Below are 23,631 nucleotides of genomic sequence, written 5' to 3'. Positions count from 1 at the left end.
ACATAGTAATGATACTCCCTCACTTCGCTTCACTTTCACACGTTCAAAATGAATTTTACACTGGCTCAGAAATACTACATAAAGTTTATATTTTAGCTTGATACTCGTACTCTTTTTTATATATATATTCAAGTAGACAAGTAAAATGAAAATTTATTTTTGACATAATAAATAAATAAAAATTAACTGAGGGGGTGTATTACTTTAAGGATCAATTTCATAAGATTAATCTATTTTTTTCTCTAAGTACCACAAAAGTAATGAGTTAATATAGCATATGGTTACTCAACTTTGAATAGATTATTCAAAAAGTCACTCTGCTTTGAGTTGTTCGCTTAGAAAGTCACTCAACTTTGTTTTATAACTCAAAAGTCAGTCAACTGTTAATATTTTACTTAGAAAGACACCAAACTATTAATATTTCACTTAAAAAACAATCAATCAGTTTAAATAATTTTTTCATTGAATTTTGTAAAAATACAAAAAATAATTAAACTGTTTTTTTTTTTAAAAAAATAATAAGATGTTTATTTTAATTATTTTATTGAAATATAGACTGGTCTTTTTTTTTTTTGGTGAACTGTTGTACGTTTTATCAAAAAAATTATAATGAAATAATTGGGGCGGATCAATAATATAATTAAAATAGATATCTTATTATTTTTTTAAAAAAAATAATTTAAAATTAAATTTAATGAATAAATATTTCAATTGATTTGGTGAATTTCTAAGTAAAATATCAGTAGTTAGATGACTTTTTAAGAAACACTCATAGTCGAGTGACTTTTGAATTATCAAACAAAGTTAATATCGAAATAACTTTCTGAGTGAACATCTCAAAGTTAAGTGACCTATTAACCTCATAAATAATCGATGAACTTAAATCTCTTTAAAGAAAATATGCCTCAAAAATTTTATTTATTAGAAGCTTTTTTTTTTGTGGCATGCAAAATGTGGTGGCCTCTCATATCATTGAAGACTATGGTCTTAAAGAAAAAGTGAGAACAACTAATAACGTCAGCACAAAGCAAACGTATTCTCGAGTGACGTTTTTGATAAAATCACCAACATAATCCGGTTCGAACTTTCATAGCAAGCACCCGTTTATCGTGAATTCGAATCAATCGAGTTGATACAGATGCCTAAATGATAAATTAATGTAAGAATATTTTTGGATAGGGCTCCACAAATTGTGAGAGGGAATGAAGGAATATATTTGTATAGGGCTCCACAAACTCTCAGAGGGAACAACTTTAGGCCAAAATAACAATGGATGTAGTTATAAATATAACTGAGATTCCGTTTGGATTTTGACTTAAAAAAATTATTAATTTATAAGTAAAAAATAAAAATTAAATTAAAATAATTTTTAGTTTTTAGTTTAATTTAAATTATTTTAAATTTTTTTTATCTTATCAAGCACTTTTTAATTTATTTTAAATCATTATAATTTATTTTTTAAATTATTTTTTATATTTATCAAATATTTTAAAAAATAAATTTAATCAACTTTAAACTAATTTAAGCTCAATAATTACTAACCACTCTTCAACTCATTCCCCCATTATTATCCAATGAGTCTCGCAACTGAAACTTTTACCGCTCTAGCGGTCCCAACACTTTTTATCTTGTCAGAAAAAAGTGCTAAAAGAACTGATGCCTCTTTAAGATCAGCTCAACGTACAAAAGTTTCTATTATCTATTATTTTTAATTATTTTAATAAATTAAAAAATAATATTATATTTTTATTTATTTCATTCCTAATAATTACTTTTAAAAATGTAAAATTTTTTAAAAACCTTAAATTTTTAATTGACTTAAGTACATATAAAAAAGACTAAAATTATCTATATATTTAACTTAACCATCTCGAACTTTGAATTTAATGTATATTTATTGAACACTTTTATTATTCACATTTTTGGCACAGTAAAGAAAGTGCAATACATAGCTTTTATATTTATTTTTTTCATCTCTTTCTTCTACTTATTCTTCTTTAGCCATAGCTTCTTCCACCTCCATTTCCGTCATAGCTTTTGAAAAACACATGGATCTGGAAAAATAAATTGTCGGATTAAGAGGACTCATGACGACGATGATGGTGGTGGACAACGACATATTGAATAACAGAGTTGCGCCTTTTTTCACTTCTTGACCTTCCATGAGATGTGAACTTGTTCAAAGATCAATTGATCATAATTAATAAATTTGTCTATACTCCATTTATTATGATTAAAGTTGTGAACCTTTTGAAGTTGAAGACGAGTCACATTGGTGAAACTGAAGAAGGAAGCTTCAAACTAATTTTTCTATCCTTTTTTTCCCCTTAAAATTCACATGTGTGTTGTTAATTTATTAATTGATTATAAATTTGTTTATACTCCATTGATTATGATCCAAGTTGTGAATGTGTTGAAGTTGAAGACGAGAAAACTGAGGGAAGGTGACTCGCAATATTTATTTATTTTTTCCATCAAAAATCACATGTATGATGTTAATTCATCAATTTGTCACGTCATTCTCAAATTTCACATGTATGTCATTAATTTGTCCAATTGTCATGTCATCATAATTGTATTACACATATAATATTTTTAGCTGATTATCGAAAGAGTATTTACATGGTTTGAATTTGAATTAGTAAAGATATTCAATAGGTATAATTTCTAATAAGGTGTGTAAGTGAACTATGCGAACAATTTTAATGAATTCATGATGATATAATCCTTTTTAATTTAATTACTTCATAACTAATAGAGGTAAAACGATAAACTTACTCTGTCAATAATTATGTCAATTCAAAATGGACAAATAATTAGAGAGAGAGAAAATTTTATACAGAGTCTCATTTTATGTAAAAGGTTTTTTTCCCTTCAAGCGTGGCTTCTTTGATAATAAATATCAAAGGAAAAAGGTATAAATACCTATTCAAATCTTAGAAATACATATTAATCAAACTAAAGTCTTATTATCTCTGAACTCAATTTTCTTTGTAATTTTGTACAACATTTTAATTTACGTGATATCCAAATATCTTTAAATGTGTGGAATCACAAAATATACGACATAAGCCATATAATTAATTTGGAAAAAAAGACGACGATGAAGAACCATGTGAAATTCTGATTAGAACTTTAATTACAATATAAGATGGATAAATAATGCAGTGCAAAAGCGAAAGAACATAACTGGTTCATCTAACAAGTTCCCGAGTAGAGAGTAGTTATATGACGTGTATCCCTAATTAACGCCAGAAATCATAGCAGCACACGTAGTCCAACAAGACATCAAAACAGTCGTAAAAGCAAGAACAACTGCAGAAACACAACCCAAAAGATCAAAGAGTTAAACCAAATGGGTCTCGTGGTATATAGTCAACAAGGGAAACAAAATTACCAATGTTTAGCTGGTTTATCTTCAACTGGGGGATCACTTCTGCCGGGGATGTCCATGGTCTCTACCTCTGGTGGATCCATCTCTATTGTCTCTCTCTCACAGACACACAAGATGAATTGGATTATTGAAAGGAGATGGAGGGGAAAAGATTGTTTGGTTGGATGAGGGCTAAATATTTACCAAACTGTACTTATATAGAAAGAAGATCGAAGTCTTTCAATATTCTCATATTTACTTTGTTCTATCATTTTTTTTATTACTTTTTCATTGACGTTATCTGTTGACCCAACTTTCCACCTCAGCTGTAAGCAAGGTTCTATTAAGTAGTTAAGTGGCACAATAATTTGGCTTATTTTATGTCATTATAATGTTCAATTGGTTAATGAATAAACGGTTTCATCCATTCCTTTTTCTTTATTTTTGAGCTCTAAGTTGCAATATAAGCGACTATGAGATACAAGCAAAATCACTAGACATGATTGTGAATAAGAAAAACTTTGTGGAAGCCATATATAAAACAAAACATTTTTACTATTAGACAAGAAGAAACTTTGCTTAAAAATAACTAAGTTCCAAATTAAAATAAAAATGTGACAGTGAATTACTTTCTACTAGATCCAAGATGATTTCTTTTACTACATCAAACATGCATTGATAATATGTTATTTGGAAGCAGAGCTAATTATCTCACAATAATATAATTGGAACTTTCTAATTCACCACCCTACAGTTCTTTCTGATCTCTCCATTTTGTCCTGTTAGCACACCTATATTGATCAGCTTAACCATTGATGCAGCAAACTCCTTGGAGAAAAGAGAAGGATTCCTGCTGTAGTTTGACACCAGTGCAGCAGTCGTATTGTCATTCATGAGTGCTTGATCTGACTCAAGAAGCCCTGAATTGTTCATTAGGTTCTTGAAATATACATTGTCAAACCTGTTAATTGTGACTGCATCCAGAGGAGCCAAATTGGAATCTGAATCGCTCTGGTTAGGGCATACGCTCCGTAGACTGCCTAGCAATGATAAATCAAGTGTAGGATCAGGATTGCCTGATCCATCAAAATCAAATAGCCTTCGCTTGAACATGAAACATTGAGCAAATCCAATGGTGTGGGCACCTGCATCAAATGATTGACTTTACTGTTATAATGGATAAAGTACGTGAAATTAGCATGAGAGGGAAACCACAAGGCTCTTTTAGTAGGAATCAGCAACAAAAAGAAAAGTTGCATGTTGGTTTGGGTTCAGGTACCTGAAAGCACCACAACATCTTTTACATCAAGACCCTTAGAAACAAATTTCGCAGTAATGTTTACTAAGGGCTCGAAAGGTGATGGAAGCTGATCATTAGCTGCACTCTGACTTGCAGTAAGACTATCTCGACGGCCCAAGCACACTGACCAAAAGGGTCCTCTAGTCTGAAAACAGTTGACAGAACAATTTATATGAGAGGCAAAGTATATTATCTAGCTCAGGAGTCTTAGTGCCCTTTCACAAGAAAAAAGATTCTTACGAGATAAATAGCTTCTCTAGCTGCTAGAGTCAATATATCAGTACATGAAACTGTAGATGGGCAAGCTTTCTCCACATTAGCTTTTATTGCATCAATGACTTCATATCCTCTGGCTGAATTTCGATTAGGAAATGCATTCTTCTCTCCTGTGAATGTACTCGTATCATCAAGCAGAATTGACCCGTCACATCCCTACACAACATACATCAGTAAACAATTAGATTAACTGGCATTAGTGCTATGTTCTTAATATGTTGTTACACTAAAAAAGTGTGTATACATTGACAAAACAGTCATGGAAGTGCAAGCGCAAAAGAGAAGCCGGCATTCTGGTGTCATTAGAAATAGCAGACCAGACACCATTTCTAACGATTTTTGTGAGGTTGGGACAAGTGGTATCGTAGTATTTGTAATCAAGCTGGCCATATACAAAGGAACTGAGAAACAAGAAGCAAAGCAAAGGGTAGATTAAAAACACATGGCTTTTCATGTTCATGATTGCAGATGCAGTAAACATTGCTCTTTTTGGTTATAAAATAAGGAGTAAGTAGAAGGTGTTATTTATAAGCAAACACAAACTCATGCTCAATACAGAGTAGAGAGTGGCTGAGCCACTAAGAATAAAGATGTCCCTTTCAGTTAAGTTTGCTACTAATCCATATAATTCTTTTAAAAATATCAGCTTCTCTTTACAAAAATAAAGTAGTATATGTTAGTGCAGGATGAGGCATCCTTTGAAACTGAGCAAACTGATAGAAATAAAATACTTCACAAGTTGACTTCTCTACTTCTGCGAGGAAAATGGAATTCATAGATGTGTACACCATTTGTTTGGTAGTAGAAATTCCTACTTGCTCCAGTTGTTTAGCATTTGGCATACCTTCTAAGATAACTATTCAATACCATCAAATCAAATAATGTACTTGACGAAAGACTCACCTCTATCTAGTGTACTAGTTGTTGTACCCGCGGTAATAAATGTTGGGTAGACAAGTAATTGCTGAAAGCATCCACCCATGAGAAGATCATGTTAAGATGAGCTATCTATTATTACGATAGGTGTCAAGTGGAAGTGCAATAATGTACGTGGCTGAGGTATTTTAATAAATCAGTAGAGTTGAACCTTGTTCCTTCATAAATTGATCAATTCAGCCTGCCCTCTATTTCATTGTTTTGACAAAATAAAGAAGATATGGCCTCTCTATCTAACCAAGGGGCGAAAAGGCATAGGCCTTTGGTGCCCCTCAAGTCAAGAATTGAGACCTCACAATCACTAGCCAATGTACTTTCTTTTTTTTAATCGTGTCTTTCTTCATTCATGGTTTTATTTTCTTTATCTCTCCCTTACTGAGTAACTAATGACTATATTGTCTTCTTATACCAATTCAATTTTTTCAAAGTGATAGATAAAAACTATTTGAAGGCCTTATAAAACCATGCTCAGGGATTTTGATCAAATTCATTCTAGAATTGACTTGGTATAAACACTCGGTGCAAATAAGTTTTTAGCAAACTTAAAGTACTAGAATGCAATCTTGTAATAAGTGCTCTATCTGAGTGGATTTCTATTTTCTTCAATACATGTTTGGCTTGGAAAAGAAAAAAAAGTAAAGATGGTGGAAGAACCTAAAAAGGAAAAACTGTTAAACGTGACTTATATATGAGGAATGACGAGTGCTAGCAATAAGGAGGTGTTAGTGCTCAAATTGAACAATCTATATATACTACTTGCTGACAGTCGAATTTTATAAAAATACTATTTTCGGTCCAGATTCAATTGGTATCATCTTTTTTAACTAAACTTGGATCTTCATGCCAAGCATGACATGGCAATCATTATGAGAAATTAACAAGTATATTTTGTAAATTATTCAGATTCAGGGAACCCCTCTGGTTTTACAAAACTTCTTAAATCGTCTTATAAAACAAATGATCGTCAGAGGTGAAGTCAGGATTTGAAAATATGAATTTTGAATTCTAGTCTTCGTAAGTTACTGAGTTATAAATTAATGATTTAAATTTTTTTAAGACAAATATGATGTTTGAACCAAAGCTGATGAACTCGGCTGAACCGAGGTCATACTCTACCTCCTAGTTGAAAGTATACAAATCTGAATGTGATTGAAACGTTGATTGATTTATCCTCTTCTATAACTTGGTCTGCACTTAGATAAAGCTAAGTATTACGATATTATAAAAAGGAGTAGCACATTTTCAAATAGTGCAATTCTAGTCATCATCCGTGAACAATGAATTTGGACATTTGGTCCGTGCTATGTTAATCCAATGAATGATGTGCAGTTAACAAAATTAATCGTCTATTGGGAATAATTAATTAAATTACAATTTTTGTCTTGTCTCATATCTAATTCTTTTAAAACTGACTAAAATGCATTTTATCCATATCAACTTCGCTAGTAGTCAACGCAAAGTCAAAATATGAAGAAGTATATATAAAAGACGTTTTCGAAATCTAAGTATATATACATAAAAAAATATTTTAACTATATATAAGCATTGTAATTTTTCATCAAGGAAAGTTTGAACGAAAAATATATATAAAAGATGCTTTCAACACCTAATATATATACATAAAAGATATTCTTAACCTCTCGACCTTATCTAACTCCACCCGTTGAAGTCAACTACCATACAATGTGATAGTCCACTGCGAAGCCCAAACACCAAGTATACTGGTGCGTATTGGTGTGCCGGCACACGATTAGACGCATATTTTTTTTTTAAAAAAAAATGTTATTAGTGTTGTCCTCTGATTTGGACATGAATTTTTCATTTTTTGGCCACCAAACGTATTTCAAATTGTAAAGAGATTTGGTAGCTTGTGTACTGAATAAAAGTTCAAAACCAAAATCACAAGACTTTATTGCTGCCTGATCGATATTGTTGTTTCAATAAAAATGTCCAGTGGTTACTTTGCCAGTTTGTTATAATGTATTTTTGTATTATCTTTTTTCTGGATAATTTTTTTTTTCCAATCTGCTAGTTATTAATTTAGACTATATAAAATTTTAAGCCTCTGTCATGTCTCTTTAAGTCTTAAAATATATGTACATTCGTATACTTAATCCTTGCTACATATATTATCCACAACCCCAAGCCTCTTGCTTAATGATACTCCCTCACTTTAACTTGTTCAAAATGAATTTTACATGGTCTTTAAGAAATAACACATAAAGTTCATATTTTGCCGTAATACCCATATTGTCATTCTTTTAATATATTCGACAAGTAAAATCAAGATTTATTTTTACTATAATATATAAGTAAAAACAAACTAAGGAAATGTATTACTTCAAGGGTCAAGTTTCATAAGGTTGCTGTGAGATTAATTTTTTTTTTCTTCTCCAAATACGACACAAATAATCCATAGGCTTGAATCTCTTAAAAGAGAACATGATATAGTGCCTCAATATGAATTTTATTTATTAGGAGCGATTGCATGCAAAATGAGGCAGTCTCTCATATCAGTAGAGACTACGGTCTTAAAAGCGTGAACAACTTATAACGGCAACGTAAACAAACATATTCTCTGGTAACAAAGAGAAAAGTTGCATGTTTTCTCGTGAATGCGAATCAATTGAGTTGATAGGGATGCCTAAATAATAGAGAAGGATTGGAAGAAAAGAGTTTTAGTTGAACACACTATGTTATGGACCATATATTTAATTGGAAAAAGATGACAATGAAGAATACATTGACCGTCTCAAATTCTAATTAGAACATATGGATAAAAAATAACTTTGATCTAAATGAAGTAATGCAGTGCAAAAGCGAAAGAACATAACTACAAGTTCCATTCTAGAGAGTAGTTATATAATGTGTAGCCCTAAGAACACCAGAAATCATAGCAGCACAAGTAGTCCAACAAGCAATTAGTACAGTCGTAAAAGCAAGAACAACTGCAGAAACACAACCAAAAGATCAAAGAGTTAAACCAAATGGCTCTCGTAGAATATAGCAACAGAAATAGTCGGAGAAAACAGGGCAAATTGGCAAAAAGGGAAACAAAATTACCACTGGTCAACTATTTTGTCCTGTTCATCTTCAATTGGGGGATAACTTTTGCTGGAGATGTCCATGGTCTCTACCTGTGGTGGATCCATTTCTATTGTCTCTCTCTCTCACACACACACACAAGATGAAGGTTTTGTTTATTGGATTATTGAAAGGAGATGGTAGGGCAAAATGAAAGGGCATTGATTGGGGGAAGTTTGTTTGGTTGGATGAGGGCTAAATATATGGTAAGAGGATCAAAGTCTTTCAATTTTCTGACTTTCAACTAATATGGAAATATTTAATTACTTGATATACTTTATTCTATCATTTTTTTCATTGACGTTTTTCCCTTTTCTGTTGACCCAACTTTCCACCTCAGCTATAAAGCAAGGTTCTAGTAAGTAGTAAAGTGGAACAATAATTTGGGCTTGTTTTGTGTCATTCTCACTATATAATGTTCAATTTGTTAATGAATAAAGTGTTTCATCAATTCATTTTCTTTGTTTTTGAGCTCAAAATAATATAGACCATGATGAAATTTAACACACTGAAAAATATAGCCACTAAGTTGCAATATAAGCAATCATGAGATACAAACAAAACCAGTAGACATGATTGTGAGATTCAGTAAAGAATTGTATAATTTGTCAAAGCATTTCATTTTCTTTTGATTATTATTGAATCTCCTGCTTTGGAAGTCATTACAGAAAATCTACTTCTAAACTCCAAGGTCAGCAGGAAAAAACTTCCCTGGATGATAATAAACCTATGTTCCTCTCGAGGTGTTAATATTGACAACAAGCCAGAGCACCTACTGGCTCCAACTTAGTTTTCGGTTTCAAGCTATCTACACAGCACATATATAGAGGTTTACATTGTATTCACGAGTTCAGCTCTCGTTGAAAGAGAAACCAAAAAGAATGACTGCTACTTCCATCCCAAAATCAGTTGAGATTTTGTAGTTGCACCCAGTTTTGGTTGGCAATGACTTTACACCGAGCAGGCTGGGGATTAAATGCCGACAGGACCATAGGGGATTTGAACGAGCGAAATGATGGGGCTCCGATATTTAGTTGGAACTCCAATGATGCACAGCTGGCCTGTCCCAATTGCAGAGAAGAATAAATGTCCATCTCATGAACGTGTTCGCATAAGCAGTCTCTTTGCAATCTAATTGTCCCTTCCACTGACAGTTTTTTTTAAGAGCTACCTCTCTAGCGATAAACGCCCTTGGTGAAGATTGTATGTTGTCTGCTCTTTTTGAGAATTTGACTTTTCCTGTTAAAGTTATATTATTGCATTGAAAATCACAACTCATTGTAAGCACAGAGGAAAGGAAGAAAAAGAGCTGGAGAGGAGAGGAATTAAAGGTACTTACTTTGACTCGTATTACACCAACTGGTTTGATGAAAGAAGATACATCTGGCTGATGAGATACTCTCATAAATCGATGTTCTAATAACATGCTGGCCGAGGGCCTTTCCGCTGGGTTCCTACAGAAACAACAGCGCAAGAAATCTTTCCCTTCACGTGATAATGTTTCCGGTATTGGAGGCGTATCTTTTAGAACCTTGAACATGGCTGCAGCCTGCAAAAAAGGATATGGTTAATGTGGTGCTGCTCTTTATAGTCGGTTTGACTAGTTGCTTTACAAAGTAAGCCTGCAAAAAGGGGACAAACTAATATTCCAGTGAATCAAGTGTTGTAAGATTTAACGTCCGTTTATGAGATAACATTTGTAAGATAAACAAAGTGTTGACTTCTGATTGGAGGAAACTCCAGGATGAAAGAAGCTCTTGAATTCTCTGCTTTGGAGCAACGACACAATAGGAGGGGCAACTAGACAAGTTGCTTAACTTGTTGGTTCTATGCAGAAAGAGTAATGTATATCTGCACTGCCTTTACTGCAGATCTTAATACAACAACAATATACCCAGTGAAATCCCAAAGTAAGGTCTGGGGAGGATAGAACGACGCAGACATTACCACTACCTCGTGGAGGTAGAGAGGCTGCTTCCAAAAGAACATTGGCTCAAGTGCAACAAATCCCGGTAAAAGAAGAAGACAATAAAGAGATATAGCAAATAACAAGGACACAGTGCAAGAGCGTAGCAGAAAGGAGCCAAAACAACAATAAATCACGTGATAATCGAAACACCATAAACAACATACTAGACACAATGCAAAATATACGGATCCATTCAATACGAAACACATCAACTTAAGTGTAGTGAAATCAAAAAATCTCCAACACACAATGCAAAATATAGTGGCATCAGTCTTATTTAGCATCATTACTACCACATGAAAATCTCCACCACACCCTAAGAGATAGGGTTGCAAGAAAAGTATTCATAAAAAAGGGCCATACTTGTTGAAGACCCCATGAATCTAAGGGAGCATATCAGCATGCAAAATAATCGCATCTCAATCAAGATTACATGTGAGCTAAGCATGAGGAAAAGAAAAATAATGTGTGAGCTAAGCATGAGCAAATCAAAGTCCTTACTGCTTCATATTCACTCCAAGGTGGTCTGCCGTTCAGCATTTCAATTACTGTACAACCCAAACTCCATATATCAGTGGCAAAGGCGAGATCAGTGGTAGTATCCGTCTGCATAACTGACTGCAAGAGCTGCCAAGTAACAAAAGATATAAGCATGATTGAATGAAAGGTGGAGAACATAAGAAAGAAGTGAATGTTTCAAAGGAAGTACCTCAGGAGCCATCCAATAAGGACTTCCCTTTAAGGAGAGATTAGCAGCTTGCCCATTGAGCTGCACAGAAAAACCAAAAGGTTCAAGATCAAATCTAAGACTAGCAATAGTCGGCCACAACAGATTAAGTATCCTTGTTGTGACTGTTAAGAGTAGTCATTCTAAACATTATTTTTCCTGTTGGGCGTTATTATTCTTGTCATTGATACTGTAGTCAAAAGTAATAGGTTATGCTACATGTACAGGCTTCCAGGAAAAGGGTATCTCTTGACGACATGTTTACTTCCATATTTTGAGTTGAGAACTTACATGCTTAGCCATCCCAAAATCTGCAAGCTTTACGACCCCATAAGCATCAACAAGCAAATTAGCCCCTTTTATGTCCCTATACATGTAAAAAATTCAAATACGTTTCAGAAGGTTATGACCAACCCTCCATCATAAGTGAAATCTCAGACTTTTACCTGTGAATGGTTTTTTTGCTATGCAAGTAAGCCAATCCACAGAGAATATGGCGAGTAAAATTTCGTACTATGGATTCTGTAATTGTTTCACAATGATCACGGATGAATTTATTGATAGAACCAGGATGAACATATTCCAGATAAATGTAAAATCGGTCACCAACCTGCACAATCAAGAAGTAAAGAATCTCATTAATTACAATATGCACGGATAAATCAAGTCCATAACTTAGTTGGAGAATAAGAATTACTTACTACTTCGCTGCCGTAATACTGGACAATATTTGGGTGCTTGAGATGACTGAGAACATTAATTTCCTATACCAACATAAAAGTTGGAGACAGTTAGAAGTTGAAACAATTTGACAACAAACATGTCTTCATGTGCCCATGATAGTGGTTTGGTGGTTGCTAATTTACTGTATTCACATTCAACATTTCATACTCGATGTGTTTGGTACTGCTGCTTTAAATGGTCAATATGATCCAGTTCATCAATCAAGATGCAAACTTTTATACTACTTCTGTCTCAATTTATGTGGCACGTTTTGCTTTGTGAGATTCAAATATGTGAACTTTGACTAACATTTTAAAAAATATTTTTTCATCTTATTGACTTGAGAAGAATTTGCAACTTATAGTTTTTTTGTTTTTTTTTATATTTTTAAAATATCTAAACTTTAAAGAAACAAAGAAAATGAAGGAAGTATAACCTGCTCTAATTGCCTTATGCTCTCTGCAGATTTCGGATCATCTGGTAATAATTCAACTTCTTTCATCGCACATAAAGCTCCAGTTTCTCTGGTTGAAATAAAACGCTGGGAAACATTAGAAACTCAATGGTGTATAGAAAAGCGGAAACGTATTCATATGCAATGAGATTTATTTGGAAATTATACCTGTTGGATGCGACGTATACACTACCAAAAGTCCCACGCCCAATAAGTTTCCCCTTTTGCCATTGGCCTTTGATTGGTGTCAACTCTGCATTAGAGGGAACTGGTGGAATGGAAGTAGGGTGTGACGGAGTGGCACCCAAAGGAGGAAGTGGTAGTGGATGGACATTTCCCTGAGCACTACTCTCACGGCGTGCTGTTGAGTTCTCATTTGGTAATAATTGATGCAAGGGTGATGCAGGTCCACTTGCGATCTTTCCACTCCTCTGTGGGCTTACTCTTGGACTGTGATGAGGAGAATTATCAACACTAAAAGCATTTTTCTCCGGGAGAACATGGTAAGAGAAACCTGGATACTGAAGTGTGTCCGATGGAGGCATCTCTGGGGCAGAACAAACTTGAAAAGCACCAGGGAATGCCATGTAATTATGATTTAAAAGATCCCCAGCTTTTAGTGGACTGACTCCAGGACTTGCATAAGGAGTTGTAGGAGCACTAATGGGTGCGCTGATCCTGATATCAGAAGCTCTATCAGCAACATGAAGCTTTTGAGGTGTCTTCCTAGACAAGCGACTTCCCAAGTGCTCTTTTTTCTTCTTTCGACCATCTTGGCTTGATAATCTGCTAAAACAAAATTAAAGAAGAACACAAATACAGGTAAGAAAAATCCAAAATTTAACAAGCTTGCTAGCTGAATGAGTAATACCATAACCATGCTAAGAAAAAAAAGGAATATTCTTTATGGTGAACCTCAATTGCAAAAAAATGTGGTAAACCGTAGAATCAAAGGCTAAAATTTACAATATTAATGAAGCCTGAGTTGTAAGGAAAACAAATCATGCATCCAATTCGGGAAATTCAGATTAATTGGAAAGAAACAAGTTCATAAAAGATAACATACCTTCCATGGGATGCTACACCATCCTTACGGGTGGAAGAATCCTCTCCAGTTCTATGATGCAAATGCGCGTCTGAGGGCGATGGCAGTGGTACATTGGGTTCATTCGAAACCGCATCGGATTCGTGGCGAAGCACAAGATGCAGCTCCGGCAAAGGCAAAGGTTGCGGAGGCGGACGATCGGAGGAATATTTGGACGGCAAATTATCATTGGAACAGTGAGAAAGCCAGTCATCACCGTCATGTTCCGTAAGATTTTGGAGTTTTTTCGCGCGAGCGTGTCGGCGCTTACGGGCGAAGAAAAAAGCGGATTTGATGGTGTAACGAATGCCTCCACCGGAGGCAAGGAGGCTATCGTCAGAGTATACTTTGGAAGAGGAGCATGACGAGGAAGAGGAAGACGAACCGGAGGAAGATGAAAAGGCGCTCTGCCACCAACGCATTGCCTGTGGTAGTTTTGGTTACAAAATGCATGGTACGTTTGAGGCCTTAAAAAGATAATAATAATAACACTGTACAAAACCTGCGTTCAGGAGCATAGTTGAAAACAGAGGAACCTCGGAGAAGGGTAAAAAAGGTGGGAAAACTCGCCGGCGTCGGGTTGGTCGGCGTCGGCGGGTTCCCGGAAAAAAGTTGTACAAGAAGGAAGGAATGGAGAGTTATAAGGAAAAATGATAGGAAAAAGACAAGAAAAATATCTTCATCGTGAGGTCAAAATCCTCCCTTTCCTTCTTCTTCTCCATTTATTCTTTCATCTAGTTATTTCAACTTTTAATTAAACAACAAATAGTATTTTAACAATATAATTATATTAAAATACAAAAATAGTATATTCTACTACACCTATTTTCAATTTTCTTTGACAGTGGGCAAGACCAATAAATTGGACCTACCTCCTTCTGTCCTTCATATATTTTTAATGATAATTTGTTTGGGGTTTAATTCAATCTAAATCGATCACAAAATTTTTAATTAAAAATTTGAGATGCAATTTAAATTTTTTATGTTTTATATTTTCTCTAAAATATAAAGTTTTTGTAAGTTGTAAAATTGTAAAAAATATCATAATTCTTTAATTTTACAAGTAATTAAAATAAATATAAAATCATATAACAACTATCACATAATCTTATCATATAAAGGTGGAAAATAATATGTTCGTAAAACGTTGATTTGAATAAAATAGTAATAAATTTGATAGGTAAATAAATTTGATCAAAATAATTCATTTGGCGGATATAAATGGTAATATAGGAATTAATTTGAACTAATAATAAATTTTTATGTTGATAAAAATAATCATTATATGAGATATTAATAATTTCATAAAGCAATGGTATGAATTATATTCTTTTACATATGAAATAAATTGTAAGTAAATATAAATGTGGACTTTTTTCAAAATATAAACTTGTAAGACAATTTCTGAAAAATCCTAAATCATGATTTACAATTCTCAAATCATGCTTTTTGCAGAATATGATTTCATGTCATGGTATGAAATTATGAGATGAAATCAACGCAAAATTACATGTCTAGACGTTAATTTCACATTGCATATGAAATTGCATGTCCAAATGTCTAATAAAGATGGAGTAATTTATTGATGCACCTCTTAAATTCGTAACTTCTAATAAAAATAGAGTAATTTCATTACTGCACTGTAACTCATATTTCTAACTTTTATAATTATACATGTGTAATGTTTTATTTATTTAACCATAATTTGTGGGTTCAAAAACAAGTAGTAATATTTATTTATCTATTTTGCTATGCCAACTTGCCGGGCGGATTTACAGTGTCAGCAGGTGTTAATTAGCATTTTTCATAAAAAATTTATACTGTGCACATAGCTTAAACCCTATTTCAATGAAATATTTTCTTTAGTTTGGACACCATAGATAATTCTAAAAGACACAATGTAACAATAGTCACGCTGGTGTTATAAGTTATGAATTTGGACTCCTTTTTTCAAACTAAAAAAAAAGTGACCCTACCATTATCTTTAACAAATAAGGGAACATTTTTAACACTTCTTTTTTAATCTAAATATCTAAGCATTTCTTAATAATTTTTAAAATTAATTATATAAAAATAAATAATCAATTTTCTTTTAATATATTTTTGGCGACATTAACACTGTAATTTTTTTAAAATACGGGGGGGGGGGGGGGGTGAATAAATTTTGTGAAAAAGAAAAATTGTGATGATACATTTTGATCAGATTGTTTATAGTATTTGTCGACTTCTTAGGTAAGTTTTAATTATAAAATTGCGTGCCTATTATAATTCTTTTTTAAAAAATAATTTAGCTACATACTGTGTAGGTGAACTTATATTTTCTGTGAATTCATTCATTGATTGTTTTATTGACTTTTCAAATTTTTGAATATTTTTAATAAAATTTTGACTGCGTCATTGTTAGCTTGTTCTCATTAAGAGGGATGAAAATATTATTTTATATTTCACCTGTTGACTTTTTAATTTAAAATATAAATATTCCCAGAGTAGCAAAGTAAAATATTTTATAAAAAAGAAGAATGATGTAATCGATTGAGGAAAAAATAGAAGAAAGAGAACCACTCTGCCTAAATTTTTGCCATAAATGAAAATTTTCATGTTATCTATATTTGTTATTATCTATATTTGTTATTGACATCATTATTGAGGTAATTAGATTAGATAAAGTGAGACACTTATAAACACCTTTCTATTTTTGTATTTTAAATAATTCAAGTTGCAATTATACATTCCTCGTATGAAAACATGTATTATGTACACTGGAGCTAAAAAGGTAAAAAAATTGTTAAAAATTTTAAAAGGGGATATTAATTTTTTTTAATCAACAAGATAAAATTGCTCATGACAGCGCGATTTTCTTCTAACAAAATTAATACGGTAATTTTTTTTAATATCGCTGCATGTGCAGCACTTTTTTAAAATAAATAAATTGAAGTCGTTGCTATAGCAACGATTTCTTTTTCCTATCTTTGCAGCAAACCAACAATAGAGGTTGCAAGCTTTGTTTGCCACTTTGTAAAAAAAAAAATGACAAAATTGTTGTCACACCATGATTTTGGTGTTTTTCTAAAAAATTTAACACGTCAATTTTGTCAAAAGAAAAACGATCCGTCGGAAGCGATTTTGCTCTTTTGATAAAAAAAAAAATTAATGTATCCTTTTAAAATTTTAACAATCTTTTTTGCCCTTTTAGCTTTGGACTCTATTATGTACACTCTTACACTTCATTTCTTTTTTTTTTCTTTTTGTTACAAGAATATTTCAAAGTTTCAATAAGTTTATGTTATTCTAACAAAAAAGATATTCCAATAAGTATACTGAAATATCATAAATTACCTAAAATTAACAATATATGGAGAGAGATTATATAACTTATAAAAGCTTATTAACAGTTTTATACCTCAAAGCTAAAATAAAATACTTACATGAATATATATAGTGTTTAATTAAAAAATAAACTCATATTAAAATATAATTTAGACCAATAATTTTATCAAAGCCACTTATTATTTTGATAAAAATAACAACCAAGAAGAAGAAAAAACGTAACGTTTTTATTTCATAGAAAAAAGAACAACCAAGTAGAAAAAATAATGTGTTACCCATTTTATTTTCTTCATAAAAGAACAACCAAGAACAAGAAATAACGTGTTTCCCATTTATTTATTTTTTGTCTGTGTAAGGCAATGAACGTGTTTTTCATTTTCACTGATATAATAAAGTAATCCGACAATGAATATCAAATATGATGAGGAGATTGCGACATTGAAAAGGACATGTACACCATTTTACGGAGCAACGACTTGAACGTATATCAGCGTTAACACGTATAAGGTTATATTTGGTATGAAGTAAAATATAATATTAGAAAAGATTTTTAAAATATATTTTTAATGGTTACTTAGTAATTATATAATCTTTTGATTTTTAATTTTTTTTATACTTTAATTATCGTATTATTTAGTTAAAGGTTAATCGAAAATAATTTTTTCTATTTCTAAATTAGATTTTCATATATAATACGATGCTTCCTTCTAAACGATACTTTTCACTTCTAGACAAGGATAAGATCTTTGCACTCTCAAGATGAGGAATTAAGGATAAGATTTTGTATATTCATACGTTTCTATCCTTTAATAGCTCACTCTACTCTTTGAGATAAGGATAATATTTTGCATTACATTCTGTTCTCTCAAGCTCCACTTTGCAATTCAAAAAAAGCATAAGATGCATAGATGGTATTTCTTTTATTCATTTTGGATATTACACACTCTTGAAGAAATAATGATTGGTTTGAAGATTTTATCCTTTTACTCATATTGATTGAAATTTAGTACTTAAGTTATAAAAAAAAATTTAAAAAGTAATTAATATTGGACTTAAATTTAAAAACAATAATAATAGTAATAGTCATTTCTTAATGTATGTTGAAAGTGACAAATAAAACAAACAAAATATGTACACATTGTATCCTTCCAACCTCACTATAACACTAGGTAGTATATTCTACGCATGCTTTGCACTAATTATATTGTTATATTGTATATACAAGGACATTTATATATAAAAGTATCATGATGGTGAAGGCGAGGGCGGTGGAAAGGGATGGAGTTACGTAAAGCCTTGTTCATCCGAACCTCCTTCTTCAAAAAATTATATTATATATATATAATTGATTTATTAATTTACGTTTATGTAGTTAATGGTGAATTTCCTTAGCGTGAGACAAAGGCTTGGTTCAGTGGTAAAGTGAGTTCATGAGTTGGTTTATTCTTTTCCTGGCCTCAATTTGATTGTATCCAATATCCATATTCAATAGGACTAGAAACAACGATACCTAATTTTTTTTTTAACTTTCTATGTTTCTTTGTCTGTGTCAACCTAGAATTAAATTTTGTCTAGTTATTTATATTTGATCCAATTCACTTGTATATGAATACTATTAACATGTTTGTTTATCTTTTTGAATCCTTGATTACTACTCCATATTTAATCTGATTCGCTTGTATGTGACATGCTTGCTTATCTTTTTAAACCCATAAATGAAAATATCGTCTCTGTCACACCCGAACTTATTTTTCCTATTTTCATCCTTGTTCAGGAAGTCTTCTCAACTTTTAAGTTGCATTTGCTTTCCCAGAGAAAATATATTTCGAAAGCCAATCAATCCAGAGAATTAAAAACAATAACATTATCCTCAATACAGAGCTAACCCTTTTTAATAATAATAATAATAATTTCATCCAACCGTCATCTCCCTCCCTTGACTTGCTCATTTCTATGCATCGAACTGATTTTTAATTTTTTTTTGACAGCTACGTATCAAAGCTGGCTTGTTGTCACTAGCCAAGTCTTTCGGTGGTTACATGGACGGAAATTGACTAGTTAGAACAAGTCATACAACATTTTCAAATTTCAATAATAAAAATATCCTCCAGCACCATTCCTACTTAAAAAATAAATTGCTTTCATGAGGCAGCCACAGGTGACCCAAAATTACTAAAAAACTTAAAAAGACTGCAGTTGCATTTCCAATTTACTCATTAATGCACAAGTTTATTATTCTAGAACAATTCCCAAAATAGCAATTTTACTACTACAGTATAGCAAAAGTTTCTAATGTCTTTTGACCGTGTCCATATACACCACTACGAAACCAGGTCAAAATTAGAACAGACAATGTTGAACTAATGGAGACTTCAGATGCATCTGCCAGTTGAAAAATAGCATCGACAAAATTAGCTATCAACTGGCGTTGCCTTAACCTTACAAACAGGGATGGTTTCATTCTTGCTTAAGAGCTTCCAAGTTGGATGAACATCGATATCATGCAGGGACACTTTGTCTTCAACATCTAGCTGACTTATGTCCACCTCAATTTTTTGAGGTATATTCTCCGCTGGGCACAACAACTTTAGGGAAGGTCTAATCTTGTTTAGATAACCACCTGCTTACATATAAAAAGCTAAAATCATTTTCACTAAATATTTTCAAACAAATATTTGCATGTTCGATATTCTCATGGAAGAATTAAGAAAAAGAAACACAACACTGTTTCCAAGCATATAAATGAGCAGTAGAGTCATTACTCCAAGCCAATCTATGCATTAAAGCTTTCTTTCCATCAACATTTCTAGCACTTGACAAGACAAGATAACAAATAAGCACGCCAAGGAAACTTGAAAATAATGCTACCAAAGATTTCTGATAAAGAATTGCCCTTGGTTTGAGGTGTCTTGACAACAAGTGGAAGGCGTTACTTCACATAATTTGAACAGAAATAATACCATTAAACAAGATAATCCTCCCGTGTGCTGATACTAGAAGGGATTTTTTTTCTGAAGCATATACAAAAAATACTTTTGTAACCAATCATGGTTTGAACCAAATTTAGTTTATCATGGGGTTCCATTAGAAGTAGTATCAGGCTTCACAGCATCTTAAGTTAACTACTTGAAGTATTACCTCCTCTTATAATGTGCTAAGGATACAAAAAAAGGAGCTTACTAGTGCTGGAACTGGATCAGAATAGACAAAGACAGAAAACTATTAAATTTGTAGAGCTTATGCTATCTTCTTTCAATATCGAAGTTTATTGTTTCACAATGTTTAATGCAGTTAAAATCGCAAGATGAAATGGAAGTTCCCTGAACTAATTTGACAAGCAAAAATAGTAGGCTGGAAGCTGGGACAGACATAGGCCAATATAAATCCTTCAATCACCATTCACTAAAAGCACATATCTAAAAAAGCATGAGGGGCATTAGCATAGGTTCAAGATGAAGTTCTCACTAAAAAGTTCTTGGGAGGGTAATCTCTCCACTGAAAGCTGTATTTTATCACCTAAAGGTACTTGGTTAGGTTTTCAGAAAATGCCACAAATAAATACACATATAGATCCGATATGTTGATACATTCACTGAATCCAAGAATACCAAGTTTGCGATGATTTGTTACAGACTTAGGAGTCGTTTGGTGCGAGGAATAAGGTATAATAATTGCAGAGATAAAATGCAGGACTATTTTAGCCCGTGTTCGGTTCGAGGTATTAGGCAGTCATGGGATTATTCATTCCACCATTTATACCTCACTGATGAGATAAGTTATCTCATACACATGGTGGAACAACTAAACCCATGATAACTTATCCCAGGATAACTTGTTCCAAACCAAAATACCCCTCACAGTATAGGTGAAAATATCTTATTTTCTTAGCTTGCAGTTAACAGGTGTTAGCAAATGTATGTTCCTAGAGTATTTATCCTTTCATAATATAAAGGTGAGTATAATAACTATGGCTGGGAGGGATTCCCTTGAATTTTGGATCATGTAAAATATGATATGAGGAGTTCTCCACACTATGCAGGTACAATCAGCTTCCTGAAGGCTGAAAATAAGATAGTGTTGGAAGGATAATCCAGAAAACTAGATAAAGCAAGTCGTACTTCTTTCCAGATGCCCCGCAAATGTAGACTAAATAACTGCAATAAAACGTATTCTCCTTGATACCCTTCAAGACAGCATATATACCATGATGTTGCAGAGTAAATAAATTCCAAAGCTTACATGAGTATTCTCTATGCAGTAATATCAGTTCATCAAATCTTGCATGAGTATTCACTGTGCGGTAATATCAGTTCACAAGGGTATTAACAAAGAAAATAGAGAACTTCGTCTCTTTCAAATGATCTTCGTTGGTCAGAAAAGGAAATAGGAATTTCAAGTATTCGGACTTTCTGGCATTGAAAGTTCAAATCAGCCTAAATGGGGTTTCTGACAAATTGACAATAGTTTTGTGTCAAAGGTATGCATGGTTATAATTTATAGTCACTTCATATTTCTGTGTTTAATTACAGAACCACAACTAATAAACAGAAATCACTCAAAAAATAGTAATTTCACACATTCAAGAGGAAACTCAACCAGCAATGGAAATAAAATGCATAGAATGTAATATGAGCAGTACATGTCCCAGGTTGGTCTAGGCTGAAGCTATTGTATTTTCATGGTAAAATTACATCTCTTATTATGGAAAGACAAAAAGCAGAAGACAGTACCTTTCTTGAGACCAGGGCACTCGTGCTCCCCTTTGAACACAACAGGCACGTCGACCCTTAATTTTGTTCCATCTTCAGCCCATACAAAGACCAAATTCAATATCTTACCAGTTTCTTCATCCTTATGAATCTATACAAATAACAGCAAGAAAACACGCGTTTAGACTAAATACAATTCCCATGATGACACTTAATCCATTTGCAATTGTCCAAATTGTTGGATATAATTCTAATTTATACAACTTTCTAACTCGAATTCATCAATATTGAAAAAAATCTTCAAACATTCTATCACATTCCGTGTAACCAGTATCTTATGCTCTGTATACTGACAAATTCAGTTAAATAGAACAGGGATTAACACTAAAACAATATCAGAATACACAGGAAGAAGCATCACTTGCCTTAATGGGAAGTACTTTTCCAGATTCCAGTAAAGTTGACGAGCCCGAACCAGCTCGAATCTGAAGAGGGAAGGTTGTCGAACAAAAGAAAGGGAGATCAACCGAATCAATGATCGTTTTAATCTGCTTCCTTTCAGTTGTAAGGAGGAACTTTCTAGAAACAGAACTTGCGGCGACAATGGAAGTTGGATCGTCAGGTTTTGACTGGACGTAGTTCTGTGAGAAAACAACGGCCGGAATACGACCTTGGGCTCGGTCCCTACTGGAAACTCTTCTTCCGCTGACCTCCCTAGGGATCGCTTGAATTGTAAAATACGTTCTCCTGCTAGTTACCTCCGTCGACCTCAGACCTCCGGCGGTGGTTGCCACCGCACGCCACCATTTCGACATTCCCGTGAAAGCGTCGAGTGTTGGAGAAATGGGTAAACTCCCTCAGGAAAATTCGGGTTTAGGGTTCTACCGCATACCATTTGGAGGGTTTAAGCTTTCTGGGCTTTTTTATGAGCTTATTTTTAGCCCATTCGGTTTGGGCTTACTGACACAAGAGTTGCGCCCTTGCTCATGCACCTAAGGTTAAGAAATAGGATCATTTGCACTTTTAGCCTTACTTTAATTTATGTCTACAAAAATAAATAACATTTTTGTGCGACATAAATTTATATTTTATATATATCATCATATCTTTTAAATAATGTTAGGGAATAATTATTGTTTCTAAAAACTTATGTCTCACTAGGCATCAGTTTGATGGCTAAAGGACATGAATTAAAGAACAACATATAACTCATGAGAAAATGTAAACTAAAGATCATCTTACTTGATAAAAAATTTTATCTATTAGTTCAAGTTTTACTTTGTATCAATAATAACATCCATCATTAGTTTATGATAATTCAAAACTTTGTGTTGGGATTCAAAGGTATGGACATGACGAGACATATATTTACTACGATAAATTATCTCCATTATAATTTATTTGATATATTTTTTTAGTCCATTTAAAACATAATGATTATTTTTCATTTGAATATTTTGAATTTAACTATATGCATGACATATTTAAAAATATAAAACTAATATTCATATTAATATTATTCGATATATCGTTAATTTAAGATCATAAAATCAAAAAATTAAATTTATATTTAAAAAGTTGGTGCTAAGTAAAATAGGTCTGAAAATTAGAGGAAGTATACATTATAGATAGATAGACGTTTTGAATGAAACTTCACATCAACAGGTAA

The 23,631-nt window shown here is 32.7% G+C and overlaps 3 protein-coding genes and 2 long non-coding RNA genes across 6 annotated transcripts; all 5 read right to left on the bottom strand.

Annotated features, from left to right (window-relative positions):
- Positions 1–3,104: 3,104 nt before the first annotated feature.
- On the bottom strand, positions 3,105–3,692 carry LOC138341884 (uncharacterized). Its single transcript, XR_011214963.1, has 2 exons — positions 3,398–3,692; positions 3,105–3,315 (listed from the first exon to the last, which is right to left on the bottom strand). It is a non-coding gene; the product is annotated as an uncharacterized lncRNA (long non-coding RNA).
- A 218-nt stretch (positions 3,693–3,910) lies between these two features.
- On the bottom strand, positions 3,911–5,521 carry LOC101255060 (peroxidase 10-like). The gene is made up of 4 exons (XM_004233590.5): positions 5,194–5,521; positions 4,914–5,105; positions 4,653–4,818; positions 3,911–4,518 (listed from the first exon to the last, which is right to left on the bottom strand). Exons 1-4 carry the CDS (start codon positions 5,428–5,430, stop codon positions 4,109–4,111), a joined length of 1,005 nt encoding a protein of 334 aa, XP_004233638.1. The 5' UTR covers positions 5,431–5,521; the 3' UTR covers positions 3,911–4,108.
- A 3,040-nt stretch (positions 5,522–8,561) lies between these two features.
- Positions 8,562–9,220, bottom strand: LOC138341883 (uncharacterized). Its single transcript, XR_011214962.1, has 2 exons — positions 8,949–9,220; positions 8,562–8,833 (listed from the first exon to the last, which is right to left on the bottom strand). It is a non-coding gene; the product is annotated as an uncharacterized lncRNA (long non-coding RNA).
- A 353-nt stretch (positions 9,221–9,573) lies between these two features.
- LOC101249132 (mitogen-activated protein kinase kinase kinase 5) lies at positions 9,574–14,689 on the bottom strand. 2 transcript variants are annotated; one of them, XM_010317853.4, is made up of 10 exons: positions 13,909–14,689; positions 13,011–13,628; positions 12,825–12,912; positions 12,367–12,429; positions 12,112–12,275; positions 11,957–12,032; positions 11,648–11,707; positions 11,440–11,565; positions 10,309–10,518; positions 9,574–10,208 (listed from the first exon to the last, which is right to left on the bottom strand). In XM_010317853.4, exons 1-10 carry the CDS (start codon positions 14,346–14,348, stop codon positions 10,137–10,139), a joined length of 1,917 nt encoding a protein of 638 aa, XP_010316155.2. In that variant the 5' UTR covers positions 14,349–14,689; the 3' UTR covers positions 9,574–10,136. The 2 variants fall into 2 exon arrangements, with proteins under 2 accessions (XP_010316155.2, XP_004232049.2); XM_004232001.5 differs by having other exon boundaries at positions 13,011–13,631; positions 13,909–14,682.
- Positions 14,690–19,422: 4,733 nt separating this feature from the next.
- On the bottom strand, positions 19,423–22,858 carry LOC101250850 (uncharacterized). The gene is made up of 3 exons (XM_004232005.5): positions 22,388–22,858; positions 21,984–22,113; positions 19,423–19,873 (listed from the first exon to the last, which is right to left on the bottom strand). Exons 1-3 carry the CDS (start codon positions 22,775–22,777, stop codon positions 19,665–19,667), a joined length of 729 nt encoding a protein of 242 aa, XP_004232053.1. The 5' UTR covers positions 22,778–22,858; the 3' UTR covers positions 19,423–19,664.
- Positions 22,859–23,631: the final 773 nt, after the last annotated feature.

The sequence above is a fragment of the Solanum lycopersicum genome, chromosome 2 (assembly GCF_036512215.1).
Source record: "Solanum lycopersicum chromosome 2, SLM_r2.1".
In the NCBI taxonomy this organism is placed as follows: Eukaryota; Viridiplantae; Streptophyta; class Magnoliopsida; order Solanales; family Solanaceae; genus Solanum; species Solanum lycopersicum.
Note: the sequence above shows the minus strand (reverse complement) of the source record. Positions and strands in the feature narration are given on the sequence as shown.

What these genes read in the sequence shown, in the direction of transcription:
- LOC101255060 (XM_004233590.5), bottom strand. Translation starts at nt 5,430, where the DNA reads ATGTTTACTGCATCTGCAATCATGAACATGAAAAGCCATGTGTTTTTA. An exon ending in CTAGAGAAGCTATTTATCTC is followed by an intron (nt 4,819 to 4,913) that starts GTAAGAATCTTT and finishes AACTGTTTTCAG; the next exon opens with ACTAGAGGACCCTTTTGGTC. An exon ending in AGATGTTGTGGTGCTTTCAG is followed by an intron (nt 4,519 to 4,652) that starts GTACCTGAACCC and finishes CATTTGATGCAG; the next exon opens with GTGCCCACACCATTGGATTT.
- LOC101249132 (XM_004232001.5), bottom strand. Translation starts at nt 14,348, where the DNA reads ATGCGTTGGTGGCAGAGCGCCTTTTCATCTTCCTCCGGTTCGTCTTCC. An exon ending in GTATACGTCGCATCCAACAG is followed by an intron (nt 12,913 to 13,010) that starts GTATAATTTCCA and finishes TATTTCAACCAG; the next exon opens with AGAAACTGGAGCTTTATGTG. An exon ending in CTTGGAGTGAATATGAAGCA is followed by an intron (nt 10,519 to 11,439) that starts GTAAGGACTTTG and finishes CCTTTTTTGCAG; the next exon opens with GCTGCAGCCATGTTCAAGGT.
- LOC101250850 (XM_004232005.5), bottom strand. Translation starts at nt 22,777, where the DNA reads ATGTCGAAATGGTGGCGTGCGGTGGCAACCACCGCCGGAGGTCTGAGG. An exon ending in GAAAAGTACTTCCCATTAAG is followed by an intron (nt 22,114 to 22,387) that starts GCAAGTGATGCT and finishes TTATTTGTATAG; the next exon opens with ATTCATAAGGATGAAGAAAC. An exon ending in GTGCCCTGGTCTCAAGAAAG is followed by an intron (nt 19,874 to 21,983) that starts GTACTGTCTTCT and finishes ATATGTAAGCAG; the next exon opens with GTGGTTATCTAAACAAGATT.